Genomic DNA, 15,188 nt, shown 5'->3' with positions numbered 1-15,188 from the left:
CGACGTTGTTTGATTTTTACATTATACAGGGTGTTAGTGACATCGTAACGAATACTCAGGGGGATGATTCAGACCATGATTCTGAAATTGGAATTTTTCGTCGCAAAATTCATGGTTTTTTTAGTTTTTTTTAAATTATTTTCAATTCTATACTTTTACGATGGAAAATTCCACTTGATATTAACTCAGAATAATCAGATGAATCATCCCCCTCAATGTTCGTTACGATGTCACTTACACCCCACACAAGTACATACGGTAGCCATACAAGTAGGTATGGGTGTTAGTGACACCGTAACGAATATTGAGGGGGATGGTTCAGACCATGATTCTGAGTTGATATCAAGTGGAATTTTCAGTCTGAATATTCCTGAAAATTTTTGTGTTTTTTTTAATTATTTTCAATTCCATACTTTTGCGACGGAAAGTTCCACTTGATATCATCTCAGAATCATAGCCTCAATCCCCCCTCAAAGTTTTCGTTACGATGTCACTAACACCCTGTATATAGGTATTTTTGAACGTAGCCTGGAAAGTCCTTCATTGTTCCAGGGAGGACTTTTTAGATCACACAGTGTTAATTGGGCGGGGTATCGCGTCACGTCGAATGGCAGGCGGCGCACAAAACTCTAAATCTTTCTCACCAGGCCCAGTTTTGCACGAGTAATATTTAATCAAAAACCAATTTCTAGTACACTCCGTTATACAAGGCCTCTTCCTTGGCGATCTCGGCGGTCCATGTATTGCTGAGTTACAGAAGTCCCAATGATGTTTAGTCATGCACCACTCGTAGATAGTATCGAAAAGACCGCAGTTGCTTATGCAGTATTCGTCGTTGTCTGCGTTGAATGATACTGTGTGGAAAATAGGAGGTGTCCTATTCAATCGTCTGCAAGCTTTCTTTGTGCCCCAGTAGTTGACTATGCATTCACCGTCGATACAGTCGGCTAGGCACGGTTCCCAACTTTCCGTTTCAGCCTCTTCGGTGTACCGAAAATGTTCCGTGCTCTCATTTGCAGCATTTGCACGTGTCTGTGTTGCTACCACTAAAAATAACAACGCTGCCCACAGTAACATGATGGTAAAAAGACGTTTGTGAGGGTAGTTCGAGTTTAACTGACGAAATGGCAGACTGAGAAACTAGTTGAAGCAAAGTCGTTATAATACTCGGTTCGGGTTATCAGTCTGATAGGGAACAGATATGGGGTGTTAGAATATACGTACATACGTATATAAAATCACGCGCATTTCTCCTTGCGCATAAGCAGAGACCACAGAATTCCTCTTACTACGATCCTGAAACACTGCTTTCGCTACTTCCACTCTCATCAAAGTCTCCATGCTCGCCGGTTTAGAGTACTCTTGATCTGGCCTTTCTTTAAAACATCCTGGCTCTGATTGCAGTAGTGGCGGTCCTAGGGAGGTGCGAGCGGTGCGATGGCACCGTGCGCCGTTTTAGGGGGGCGCCAAAATCAACCAAGACGGGACCTCCCTGACTGGCAACCCCGGATCTACAAGGGAATAACTGGATTGGGCACACCTGCTCTAAATTAGACCTCTTAACGGCATACAACGGCATTTAATGAGCGCCTGTAAGCAACATTTTTAAAAGATTTAATTTGGTATATTTCTGTGGCAGTACTAATCGAAAAAAACTGTATTTTGGGGCGCCATTTAAATATTTTGAAAGGGCCGCCACTGGATTGCGGTATGTACGGTCACGAGCATTAATATTATGTATACACTTTGGTACCATGTCACATTAACTTTTTTGACAAATTGAACTGTAAGTCTCACTAAATGTCTGTATATATGTTAGTGCGACAGAGTCCTAAAGTGGGTACATTATATTGCTCATGACTGTAAGCCTAGGCCTTCCTCTTTCAACTCAACCGCTTGCATCATAAATCTTTTTCGTAAGTACTTTCATTAATTCTCTGCGTGTTCGAACCATGTACAAGCATCCTTCTCAACGGCGTTGGAATATTTCAGAGAAAGAATAATTGGCGCCTATCTAGAGTAGGCTAGATTCCAATACCTAGTCAAATCAGTTCCTTTTTACTAAATGACAAATCACGAAATTACTATAGACTTTGTATGAAAAAGTACACTGTGCCGTCATTAGAAAAACGTGATAAATTGTCGTACATATTAATGAGTTTTTCAAGATTAATATTCACAAATAAGTTAAGTACTTACTTAAATAGAAAAAAGAAAACGTTTTTTTTTCAGTTTTTTAGATCTGTGTTTGTTTAGTAAGTAATCAGAATATCGTAATTTATCTAGAAAACTACCTAGTTGGGGCCGGTTTGAACCACATCTGTCAACATAATATCCTTTTCTGTTACTCAGAATCGACGAAGCGATAGCATGCGCATGCGTGCGGTCGCCCTCCCGCTCTAACAAAAATGCCATATCCTCCGGTTGACTGAGGGGAGGCCTGTGCCTAGCAGTGGGACGTATATATGCCATTTATGTTATCTTTATGTAATTTAAATACGTCAATTCTAATCATACTGTACTTTTATGTTTACACGTATGTAATGTCATCATCATCAATTTAAGAGCCACGCTCTTGTCGGTGTAGCATTTTCCGAATACTCTCCATGCTACTTTTTAGGGAAAAATAGGGCAGTGGTTTCCCTCTTGCCTTCCGCCCCAATACGTATGCAATGTAAACAATGTATTGCGTATGTAATGTAAACAACACGTTTAGCTATACGATTCCGTGAACTGCTGGGATAACCGAGGTGATGAACTTGTAAAACCCATTACATTATCCACAGTGTCAGTAGGTACCTACTTACTACAGTAACATAATGTTAGTAATGATGTAAAGGTGACAAAAGTTTTCATTTTTCTATTTAACTTACTTATATATGAATAAAAGAAAACAGTAATAAAATTTTGTCACGTTTTCTATGACGTCATAGGTTGCTTTTCCATACAACAAAGTAACTTCGTGTTTTGTCGTTTAGTCAAAAGCAACTGATTTGACTAGTTGGAAACTACCCTACTTGTGGCGGACCCAAATAGTTGGCCACCTAGTTCCGCCCACATGCAACAGATGGCGCCACATTCAATGCAGTCTTCAAGCAGTCGTGAACGCGATATTGAAATTTACCCAGCAAGACGCATATACAACTTCCAACATAACACCGTTGGATCGTCGATCCCTAGTCACTTCACACTACCAACTTGTGACTAGCGGTGTACTATGCTCTGTTTGGTACCCCGACAACACCCTTTGGCGTCAGCACATCCTCGCCGCCAAATAAATAAAATAAATAAATACTTATTTTATTATGTTACTAGGTATACACCTATATTGGTTGAAGAAATACAGGTGCGCCTTTTTTAAAAATCAGAATCGGATGTGATTTTCTTCAACAAAACCTCCATTTCTTTCAATTAATTTCATTCCGGTTTAAAATTTAAACCACAAATGTCTTTGTTTTTCATCACTGGAAAAAAATTTCGTCACGTTGTCTACAGCACCCTGTATCATAAATATAAAATCCTAGTTTATTTAATATTTGCTGTGCTTCCAAGCCGCCGAATCCGTCCGTCCGTGTTGGTCTAAGGAGATCATAAATGAAAAGCACAAAGTAGACTCGCTTAAGTAATTTTTTTTGACCATTTACTCTGCAAAACTTTATGCTTCGTTTGAAGTTCGCCAAGTGTCAAGTTCTGTAGGACACGGACAAAGCGCGGGCCTACCGTGACGTGGAAATTTTATATGATTTTACGTTTAAGTAATGTAGGATAACACTTTTTGAATTGTTTATCGCGTGTTTTTACAAGTTTTACTTCATACAAATGTTATTAAGTGGCGTTCATTTGTGAAAAGTGAGTTGTTTCGACGTTTGAGATTGGCAAGTTTATAGAGAATGCTTGTGATGCTTAGGTTTAGGTTTATTTTACAGTATTTTTGTGAAGGTACGATAAGGTGCAAAAGTCCAATCAGTTTCTTGCAAAGTAATAAATTAACTGGTTGCATGTCGTTTCTGTAATAGAATAAAAACACCTACAAAAACATAAATTTTCCACCATAATTTCACCACTGTTTACAAACAATTCGCTGGGCTTAGTGACTGCACTTTTGCTCTTTGATTGTATATTTTAGTCTTCTTCTCACGTGTGAAGACAGTGTCAGTGGCCTACTCCATCAGTCCTGAGCCGCCAAATGCCCCTGACATGGCTCTAGTCAGAGGCAAATCCATCGCAAGATGATCTAAGTACCCAAGCTTCACCGATCTTTCTGTTAGACAGAGTGAGCTGTATTACACTATATTGTAAACACACTTCCAGTCCAGTTTTCACTAATACCATTATAGACGTCGACACGGCTCACCATCTATCACGTTGGTCTAACAGAAAGCTCGGGTGAAGCGTGGGTATTTAGGAGAAGACGTGAATATGGTTTGTCGAGATCGACAGCTTCCTTAGTCCAATGGCTCATGATCCAGGGTTTGAATCCCGGTGAGGACATAGCTCAATAATAACCCTGACACCACACGACAGAAGAAAACGGATCGTTATGAGTGGAATTCCGTGGTCTACCCCAATGGGAAACTGGCATGATTTTATGACGTGTGTTTATCCAGACAAAGATCAAGCCAAGAAAAAGAATGTCGCCACATGCGCCTGCGCTGGTTTTCCTGGTGATGACGTCAGCCGTTGTTGCGCAACCTGACCTGGATCCCCCGTACTGCGCGCTGCGCTACCGGCGGCTCTGCCAGGGCAAAGGCCGGCATATCGCTTGCCAGTTCCCTTCTGTAAGTATCTAGTAATGTCATGAACATTGATATAATTATATAGGTACTCTTCGGTGCCATGTCACATTCGCTTTTTTGAAATCTCTATAAAGACGTGCAATGAAAACTACGTAAGCGTCTTTTTTGTAACATCAAACACAAAACCATTCAACTTTCAAAAATTTCATTAAGAGTAAGAATTGTGACCACTTTACCAGGAGGAGGGGGGGGGGGGGGCGGTTGAGGAAAACCTAGCTCAGGTGCTGGTGGAGCAGTTGCAGTTCTATACGTAATGTTATTCCTTATTGTATGACTAAAGTAAGACTTAGAGGGGGTGGGGTAAATCTTGGTCGGCGCCCGAATCCGATACAAATTGGTGCGGGGAGCATACTGCCTCTACCTTTCAGATGATGATAATGATGTATCAGATGATTGATTGCAGGCGGGCCCCGGGGAGACCTGCGTCAACTACACCTCCATCAAGTTCACCAAGCAGCTGCGGCATTTCGTCACACATTACATCAATAGGTAACACTTTATTTATTACTTTGTGATTGTGATGATATGATTTGTTTTGGGAACTTAGCGTGAAGTGAACGTTACTCTGCCTAATTTTTGAACAAAACGTCAGACGATAAAAACTATGGCAGGCTTAAAAGGCTACTAGGCCAGAGCCGTTAAACCCTTTCCAAAAAAAAAATACTTACTAACTGTCGGCCCGCGATTCGACCGCGAAACATGATTCTAACTTTAAAAATGTTTCATCTAAACTTTCAACCCCTTTTTAACCCCTTGGGGGTTGAGTTTGGCGAAATCCCGTCTTAGTGGGCACCCACGTCCGGAAAGGAAGGAAAGGAACCGGGAGTGCCGTGGCAGCGGCTTATGCAGATATTGTAGTGGGCGTGCTCATTACAATTGGCCATTTAACACCGACTCGTGGCATACTCTCAGCTAATTACACAAAGCAGGCATACCAGCCTGAAACCATAGGCATCACAGCGCCTTAATAATTTCGAGGCCCCGGACCATAGTACTCGGGTTCCACTGAGGGCCCAAAGAATTAGATCAGCTCTTTACCCTTAGTAGTACTAACTCAAAAAAAAAAGTTTTAACACACTGCAAGAGTTTTTCTTACATGATAAATAGACTGTAAGTGTTGTAGATTTTGTTATAAATAGTTTTTAAGATTTTCATAGTTATTTTTTGATTAATTTTGTTTAATGTTAAAGTACTTATTATTTATTTTTTTTGTATTTCTGACTTAATTTAGTTTCTTGTTATTTTTGCTTGTTTTTGCTATACCCTCCCGGGTCCATATGTGATACTATAATATTTATAACAACTGTTTACCATATATGGTGTGCAATAAATACTTTGACTTTGACTCACTGAGTAAAATCGGACTCCCCTACAATATCTTTTGCTTTTTCTTTATTTTTCTTTTTTTTATGGTGCGTAGGACAGCTGTCCAAGTAGATACATTGGTACATTTTCTCGGTGTCTCTTTCGCACTAAGCTACTTGTCTGTTTACTAAACTATTTATTACTTTTGTAGACGTCGGCAGCGGGTAGCGGCGGGGAGCGAGCGGGTGCGCGGGGGTGTGCATTTGCCTCGACCTGAGCTCATGATGCAAGTCGTAAGTTGCTACAAAATTGAAAGGATTCGCAGATTGTTGTTGATGAAGTGTTAGGCCGCGTTCAGAGACTAACGGGGCACGACATGGCGACATGGCGGTACTTAGCGCGTCACCCGCCTTGTCGTCTGCCGTGTCTTGTGTAGTGCATTAGGTATAACCTGCTAGGCAAAAACTCAAATATCGAGCAACGAGATCCCTCCTTATCACAGGAAAGCTAAAAACCTTAGTATGATTGGCTATTTATCAAAAAATATAATACTTTTGTGTGCAGTATATTACGAAAAATAATTATAAAATTATAGCCTATCACATTAAATATTACATTACGTTGCCCGTAAAGTGGCTATGGAATTTGAGAAGCAGTAGAGCTATCGTAGTTATCTGTTTGCAGTAGTAGTAGTAAAAGAGAGTGGGGTTGAACTGGCGACAGCGGTTCTCATACAAAATGCGCGTTAGGGCCTTTCCATCTTCTTTCTTCTATTCTGTGATATTTACGTAGGTACTACTTATCGATCTATCGAGATTACTTCATAATTTTGTCTTCTAATACCAGGAATGGGATCGAGAGTTAGCAGTGTTGGCGCAGCGGCTAGCCGATCAATGCAGCTTTATACACGACGACTGCAGGGCGACAGGTAATTATACAGGGTGTTAGTGTTAGTGATACCGTACTGAATACGATGAGGGGGACGATTTGCTAATTAAAAAAAATATATGAATTTCCCGTTGCAAAATTCCTGTTTTTATTTATTTATTTTTTTAATTATTTTCAATTCTATACTTTTGCGATGGAAAACTCCACTTGATATTAACTCAGAATAATCAACTGAATCATCCCTCAGTATTCGTTACAATATCACTAACACCCTACAAGTATGTATGGGTGTAAGTGACACCGTAACGAATACTGAGGGGGTTGATTCAGACCATGATTCTGAGTTGATTGTCTGAAATTATATTCCGTTCCATACTTTTGCGACGGAAAATTCCACTTGATATCAACTCAGAATCATGGTCTGAAACATCCCTTAAACTTTTCGTTACGGTGTCACTAACTCCCTGTATATAGGTTCGCGCCCAACTTGGCACCATCAGGCCTGTTGTCTTAAACGTTGTACCGGGTGAGAGCCTTCAGCGCTCCCCATACGTCCGGTCAAGTAGTTAATGGCATCTGCGGCAAATCTATGATAAGTCACGTACCCTATTAATTTTCAGTTCGTTATCCGTACGCGGGCCAGAACGTGGGGGAGGTTAAATGGCGGCGTTCGAGTGAGTCCGACCAACAGAACGCGGCGAGAGCTATCCGACGTGTGTTCGACGCGTGGTGGGGCGAGCGCCGCCGGGTCACAGTGCGGCAGCTCGTACAACCTTTTAGGCTTACTAGCAGGTGGGTGAATCCTCGAACACCACTGGAAAATATCTTTACGGCCTCCGTGGTCCAGTGGTTTGAGTGTGGGCTCACCAGCAGCAGGCATACCAGCCTGAAACCATAGGCATTACAGCGCCTTAATAACTTCGAGGCCCCGGACCGTAGTACTCGGGTTCCACTGAGGGCCCAAAGACTTAGATCAGCTCTTTACCCTCAGTTAGTTGTACTAACTCACTGAGTAAAATCCACCGCCACGGCCTCCGTGGTCCAGTGGCTGAGCGTTGGGCTCACGATCCGGAGGTCCCGGGTCCGAATCCCGGTGGGGACACATCACAAAAATCACGTTGTGATCCCCAGTTTGGTTAGGACATTACAGGCTGATCACCTGATTGTCCGAAAGTAAGACGATCCGTGCTTTGGAAGGTTATATACCCGGTTACTACTTACTGATGTAAGTACGTAGTCGTTTACTTAGGATATTTCCCACTTCCTTCTATCGTGTGGGTTGTGAGGTGGATTACCAACCTCAGCAACCCTGGTTCCAGGGTTATTATTGAGCCGCCAAAGGCCCCTGACATGGCGCATGTAACGATTACTCACTTACATCAGTAGTCATTAATCAGCATTAAGAAAAAAATACATAAGACATGGCTGTATGGGCATAGTTCCCTTTGCCTTGCCCTTCGGGGAAAACCAAAACAAAAAATAATGTTTATGGTGTACCTAAATATTTTTTCTCATTTCGCCATAATGTTGTTGTTTAGAGGCAGTGTATGGGGCCACTTCAGTCAACTGGCGGTATGGACGCTGCGCGCAGTCGGTTGTGGAGCTGTGAGACATGGCTCCCGATACCCTCGGATCCTGCTGGTGTGCGACTTCTCGCACACCAACATGCTAGGTCAACGGACCCTGACTCCAGGTCCTCTCGCCCCCTGTCCAATCCACACCACACGCCGACCACATTCTTCTTACCCCATGCTTTGTGCTCAGGTATGGATGACTTAAAAATCGATAATTAGAGAACAGCCTCCATGGTCTAGTGATTAGAGCGTTGGGCTCACGATCTGGAAGGTCCAGGTTCGATTCCTGATGGGGACACTGTTAAAATTACTTTGTGAGACTATTCTTTGTTTTGTCTTCTTCTTCTATCGTGTGAGTTGCGAGGCGGATGACCAACCTCATCAACCCTGTTGGGTTATTATTGAGCCGCAAAAGGCCCCTGACATGACTCATGTAACGATTACGTACGTACGTAAGTAGTTACCGAGACCAACGGCTTAACGTGCCTTCCGAAGTACGGATCATCTTACTTTTGGACAACAGGTGATCAGCCAAGTAGGGATCAAAAAGTGATTTGTGTGATTTATCCCCGCCGGGATTATAACTGGGACCTCCGGATCGTGAGCAGAACGCTTAATCCCTGACCACGGAGGCCGTTAAGAGTATAACACACCCCGGACACTCCATACAAAAATGTACCTAACGCGTAAAAGCGAGCGAGACACAGTCCACGCGCTCTCCCCCTTACTCCTTAGCGGCTTATGGCCATGTAAGACCCAGAGGGGGTGAAGTCGGCGCCCGATATGAATTGGTGCGGGGCGGAGAACTACCGTTCGATACATAGTGTTACTCTTTGTTTTATGCCTGTGATTCATGTAGATCTTAACACTTTCAAGGTCAGAACGTCTAATGACGTTCCGATTCCAAGGTGTCATACTATCTCTTATGAACCATCAATGACCCATGGTCATGGTTAAGAAGTAATATAGGTTCTTGCTACATTTAAGTATTGAAAACATACAACGCTTTCAGCTAATTATCTTCCCAGGCATATTGTAAAGACCGCCAGATGCGAATATTGGTTTCATCAGGCTCAACCCACTCCAGTGGGGATTAAGAGCGTGTGTATGTGTAATAACTCAAAATACCGCCAGGTGCGTCATCCAGCAACAAAAGAACCAGCTCCCCACAACCCAAAAGACTACGAACCATCTGACTACGACCCTTACTACCTTGGCGAAGAGGAGGACGAGGCAGATGAAGACTATTACGTCACTTATGCAGTCATAAACACCACCACAACCATTTCTTCTACTACGGAACTCAAAGACACTACCTATGAAAGACCACTCGAAACAGTCACAGTTAGAGAACATTACGAAACAGAGAAAGAAGCAACAGTACCAAGGCAAACGACGCAAGAAAGGTTACCAGTCTATTACGAAAAGGTTCCGTCGTTTGAGAGGAAGCCATCATTCGAAAGGGTCCAGATGTACGAAAGAAAACCAGCTCTGGACAGGATACCGACAGTTCTGAAGATAACGACACGCGAAGGAAAGGAATTGAATGAAGGATGGTCTATTGAAACTGGGATAAGTACAGTGCCCACGTCCCAGAGGTCTCGGTTCACTTTCGATGTCGAAGACCTAGAAGAAGCTCTTGCCAAGCGGAAGTTTGAAAAGATGGTGTATAAAGGTTAGTCAACGCTAGGTAGTCAGTAGAAGGTAGTAAGGTAGTAGTATTATGGATGCTAAAACTTCTATACAGAAATAGGATTAAAAATTAAAGGATACTTAATGGCTTTTTCAATATGATGGATTATTTATCTTAGGACTTCGTATCGAAAGAGGCTGGGAACCTAGGAGATGATTTCATCAATATAACTCACGTGAACATGCGAAGATTAATATCAAATCCGTTTTTCAATATCTTATCGAACGCCGGAGATATTAATAGTTAAATTCAGTGGTGTGGAAATGCTCCATTCCGTTCTAGCAAAACTCATCATCTGATATCAGGCTGTAAGAAAGGATCAATTTTAGTCTATTTCGCAACTGTAATGAACAACGTAGTTTTTGATAAGTACTTGTTTTTGTATTGTACTTACGTGAAACTCTCTCCACAGCGTTGAGAAGTCGCTACACGACTGACGGGCGGTTCGTGAAGAAGCTGGAGATGGAAATGGTGAAAAACAAGCCGGACTCGCAGCACCCGCCCAGCTACCACCACCAGTCGCGTTGGAGGTCCACCGAGGCTCCATACAGGCCCATGTGGTGAATCTCTCTGAATGACCAAATATTACGTGAGACCATATTAAGCCCTTTGGTCCTGGCAACTACTTAATGAAGTACGTAGTCAAATCCAAGTCAAGAGTTTTTGGCTGTTTAATAATAACCCTGACAACAAGGATGGCGAGGTCAAACGTCGAAACAAGAAAATAATAATGCATTTTCATAATTATCTGAATCCAGATGCTTAACGGCTCATAATGGAAGTTCAGTCTTTTACAGAAGCGACTACCAATCTGATCATGTGCTGACCATCCAACCCAAACACATGACTTTAAAGTTGAATAATGAATTTGATTGATTACATGAGGGGGACGCGAAGAACAGCGCGTAACCATGACAACCAGAGACGCCACCTGCGCGGTTTTCCGCCATTTTTGTTCAATTTATACACCACGGATTATTTATACCTAATGCATACAAGTAATTTATCATTCCAGGTCAAAGCCCGCAATTGAGATACCCGTGGAGAAGGAGCATCACATCAATGCACTGAGGGAAGAGTACCTGAGGACGACAGCAATGTCTACCATGTTCTATGAGCCTGTGAGACATCGATGGCGTCCGACCAAGGACCGACCAGACAGGTGAGGTTTCTAGCATTTATATACTTAAAAAAATAATATAACATAACAGCTCACGAGATATATGCCCGTTAAGCCGTTGGTCCCGGTTACTACTTACTGATGTAAGTACGTAGTCGTTGCATTAACCATGGCTCAATAATCATGACACCAGGGTTGATGAGGTTGGTAATGCACCTCACAATCCACACGATGCGGTAGTCAGTGGCACATCCATAGTGAATTAAGTACCTATACCTCACCGAGAATTCATCTCCAGTGCAATCCTCCTTTCAGTAACTACTGTAATGGTCACGGTGGTTTCGTGGTTAGAGCGTTTGGCTCACGATCTGAAGTCCCCAGATTCGATTCCAGGTCAGAATCGGCCCGAATTTTTGTCCGAAAGTAACACGTTCCGTGCTTCGGAAGGCATTTTACCATTGGTTCCAGCTTGTATTTACGTGTGTATGTAGCCATGTCAAGGGTCTTTGGTTGCTCAACGATAACCCTGACACCAGGATTGATGAAGTCGGTCATTGAACCTTACCTATTGAATCTCGTCTCTCTTCTATTGTTTGTTTTGTGAGGTGTACGATCAGTCTTACCAACAGTTTAACGTGGCTTCCGAAGCGCGGAACTTCCGGACGATCGAGTGTTCAGCTTGCAATGTCCTAACCAAACCAGGGCTCACAAAGTGATTTTCGTGATATGTCCCCACCAAGATTCGAACCCGGGACCTCCGGACCGTGAGCCCATCACTCAAACTCTGGACGATGATGGAAGTATTTGGTAAAGAATTTGTTTTCTCGTAGGCCCGGGGCGAAAGCGCTCCTAACATACACCGTCTCCTACACCCCTAGACATAGGGCTGCCAAAAAAGAGGAATATGTCACGGTAAGGTAACTAGTAAGATAGACATTACATCGTCACTCGTTTACAAAATAATATTCCGTTATTTGGATGAACTTCGAACACGTACTTAATTTTACACATATATGTCGTGGCCAGGGGCCTGTTTAATAAAACTTAAAATTGTAAATTACAATGACAATTTGATGTACATTGCGGTGTGTGAGATCACGAATATTTTGCAGTTTCATATTAGCTACGCAATGAACATCAAATTGTCGTTGTAATTTACCATTGTAAGTTTTATTAAACAGGCCCCTGATCTTACAATTGATCATTTCATAAAATGGTCATATTTCATGAAATAGAATATCAATGGTTGGCCACATCATGATGTAGTTTGGCCAGATCAATGAACATAAAACGTTTAACGATATGAGCAACTAAATGCATTATTACTTCATGATGTGGCCAAACGTTGGCAATCATATCGTAAAATTAGTAACATTATCCACTGGTAGTGGCGTTGGTGTCGATTATATTTAAAACGCGATTGATATTATAATCGATGAATCAATGTAATTGTACAATTTTCCACATCGAATAGATAAATAATTTTGAATCATTTTTATTACACCACATAGCATGGACACCGGCTACATTAACGATATGGCCAAACGTTGATTGATATATCATTAAACGTTGACGTTTTAGCGATATGGCCAACTTCAGTTGGCTATTTCATGAAAAATGACAAGGGGCACATCCATCGCAAGAAGTACTCACACCTCACCGAGCTTTCTATTAGGCCAACGCACAACGTGATAGGTGGTGAGCCGTATCGCCGTTTATAATGGTCGAGCCAAATATGTTAATGAAAACTCATTAGTGCGAGTCCGGTACCGGCGTCTGAACCGGCGATCCCCGTCTGAGAAGTATGCCTGTTAACCAAAAATCACCAGTTTATTTAATATCCTCCATTTCTCAGTTTCCTACATTCAACATGGACAAGGATATTCAGGAGCAGTTCTTCAGGGATACTGGCTTCAACCCTGGTTGGAGGCAACACAAGAAAATTTAACAAACAACTCGTCAATTTGTACATTGAAGATAACCTTAACAATGAAATTGCTTATAATATACGAAATAATCAACTTTTGTCATTTTGTTCGTTACATTCACGAAAGAAGCACTCTGAAGGACCACTGCTGGTGAGATTGTGGTCAAATGCAAACCTTTTTATTTAAAAAAAAACGCTGTTGCTCATCCGATGCCGCTCTGGACTAGTCAAATCAGTTACTTTTTACTAAACGTCAAAAAACGAAATTACTATGGATTTTGTATGAAAAAGCACACTGTGACGTCATAGAAAACGTGATAAAATGTCGCACTTTATTAAATAGAAAAAGTATAATTTATTTTATCAGTTTTAGACCTATCCTTAAATTTATCTTTGACCTAGGAAACTACCTAATTATATAGATAGTTTCGACCAATAGATGCGCGAATACTATCTACGTGGATAGACGTCGCACGGCTATTGGACAAAGTCCTCGGTATCTGAGTTCTGACCTAATATATTTTATCTTCTCTATGCTTTTGATGACTCCAGTCACTGACCTCTGAACTCCATTAGTACCTACTTGCATTTATAGAGGTCTAATTATTGATGCCTCCTTTAATAATTATACTGCAGGGTTTGCAATGGAATCAGTATAATATAATTATTAAAATATGTTTTTCCTTATTAGCTCACTAACTGACATCACACCAATCAACAAAGGTTGCTATGCAACGTATCCATAAAGCCTATGCTAGAAGGCGCTATACAATCTCCTTCTTAACATTCCCTCTCCTGTTTAAATAGCAACACTTTGTTACATTAGGCTAAACCAACAAGTTTACACAGTTCAGTTAGCCTTGGCTTGAACACAAGTTTCGTTAAAAAGTCGGCTAACTGTTCAGAGGATTTAACTTTCTGTACATTAAGGCTGTTATTCACTACACATTCCCGTATAAAGAAGTGTCTGATCTTGATATGCTTGGTTCTTTGATGTAATTCATACGGTGGGTCATGGGCCAGTTTTATAGCAGACTCATTGTCTACGTACAATTCTGATATATTCATGTTGCCTCCTCGCATGAATTTGAATATTCTATCAAGCCAGATAAGTTCTCGTGCAGCTTCGCTGGCAGCCACAATCTCCGCCTCTGTAGATGATATTGCCACAGTGCTCTGGCGCTTGCTCTGCCATGCAATCGCCCCATTAGAGAACAGGGTTATCATTCCACTGGTGGAACGTGCAGTTTCTTCATCACCTCCATGATCCGCATCACTAAATGCTTTTAGATTCTTTGAAGAGGTGGAAGATTGGTAGGTAATTCCTAGATCCATTGTGCCCTTGATGTAACGCAGGATTCTTTTTACCTTCAAGACATCTTCCGGTGAAGGCTGATCGAGCTTACGCGATACGATTCCGACAGCTAGCGCTATGTCGGGCCTTGTACCTACCATGATATATGACAGCGCGCCAACCGCTTGTCTGTAGGGGAATGTTTCTCCATTTGATCATGTGCAGCAAGTACTGAGAATAGGTTTCTGCTTATGTTTGGAACATACCATACATCCTTGAGTAAGATGGGCTTTAGTCTATTATCGACTTCTGCTTCCACAAGTATGTCACCTTTGCCTGCCGCATCAATGCATTGGCCATTGGCTCCAGTGACAGTATGTCTGCTCTTGAAGGGACTATAATTTTGAAAAAGATCAAATCTGTTTGTGACATGGCTGGTTGCACCGTTGTCCACATACCAGGATTCTTTATCTTTCGCCTCACCCAAATCAACTGTTAATACGTCAAGGTTATTGACAGTTACGTCCTTTGGGGGTCTCCCATCAGCAATCCATTTCTTGCATGTTCTCACTCTATGTCTGGTTTGTTTAC

The 15,188-nt window shown here is 41.9% G+C and overlaps 1 protein-coding gene across 5 annotated transcripts; it reads left to right on the top strand.

Annotated features, from left to right (window-relative positions):
- Window positions 1-4,634: 4,634 nt before the first annotated feature.
- On the top strand, window positions 4,635-13,623 carry LOC126377050 (uncharacterized). Of its 5 annotated transcripts, none has more exons than XR_007567782.1 (11): window positions 4,635-4,778; window positions 5,200-5,285; window positions 6,313-6,394; window positions 6,948-7,029; window positions 7,610-7,781; window positions 8,528-8,753; window positions 9,698-10,238; window positions 10,669-10,816; window positions 11,272-11,423; window positions 12,207-12,288; window positions 13,232-13,255. XR_007567782.1 is itself a non-coding variant. In XM_050024673.1 (11 exons), exons 1-11 carry the CDS (start codon window positions 4,668-4,670, stop codon window positions 13,322-13,324), a joined length of 1,770 nt encoding a protein of 589 aa, XP_049880630.1. In that variant the 5' UTR covers window positions 4,635-4,667; the 3' UTR covers window positions 13,325-13,417. The 5 variants fall into 5 exon arrangements, 4 of the variants coding, with proteins under 4 accessions (XP_049880630.1, XP_049880629.1, XP_049880631.1 ...); XM_050024673.1 differs by having other exon boundaries at window positions 11,272-11,418; window positions 13,232-13,417; XM_050024672.1 differs by lacking the exon at window positions 12,207-12,288 and having other exon boundaries at window positions 11,272-11,418; window positions 13,232-13,623.
- Window positions 13,624-15,188: the final 1,565 nt, after the last annotated feature.

The sequence above is a fragment of the Pectinophora gossypiella genome, chromosome 22 (genome assembly GCF_024362695.1).
Source record: "Pectinophora gossypiella chromosome 22, ilPecGoss1.1, whole genome shotgun sequence".
Taxonomy (NCBI): Eukaryota; Metazoa; Arthropoda; class Insecta; order Lepidoptera; family Gelechiidae; genus Pectinophora; species Pectinophora gossypiella.
This window is presented reverse-complemented; position numbering and strand designations above follow the sequence as displayed.

What these genes read in the sequence shown, in the direction of transcription:
- LOC126377050 (XM_050024672.1), top strand. Translation starts at nt 4,668, where the DNA reads ATGACGTCAGCCGTTGTTGCGCAACCTGACCTGGATCCCCCGTACTGC. An exon ending in GTCACACATTACATCAATAG is followed by an intron (nt 5,286 to 6,312) that starts GTAACACTTTAT and finishes TTACTTTTGTAG; the next exon opens with ACGTCGGCAGCGGGTAGCGG. An exon ending in CGACGACTGCAGGGCGACAG is followed by an intron (nt 7,030 to 7,609) that starts GTAATTATACAG and finishes ATTAATTTTCAG; the next exon opens with TTCGTTATCCGTACGCGGGC.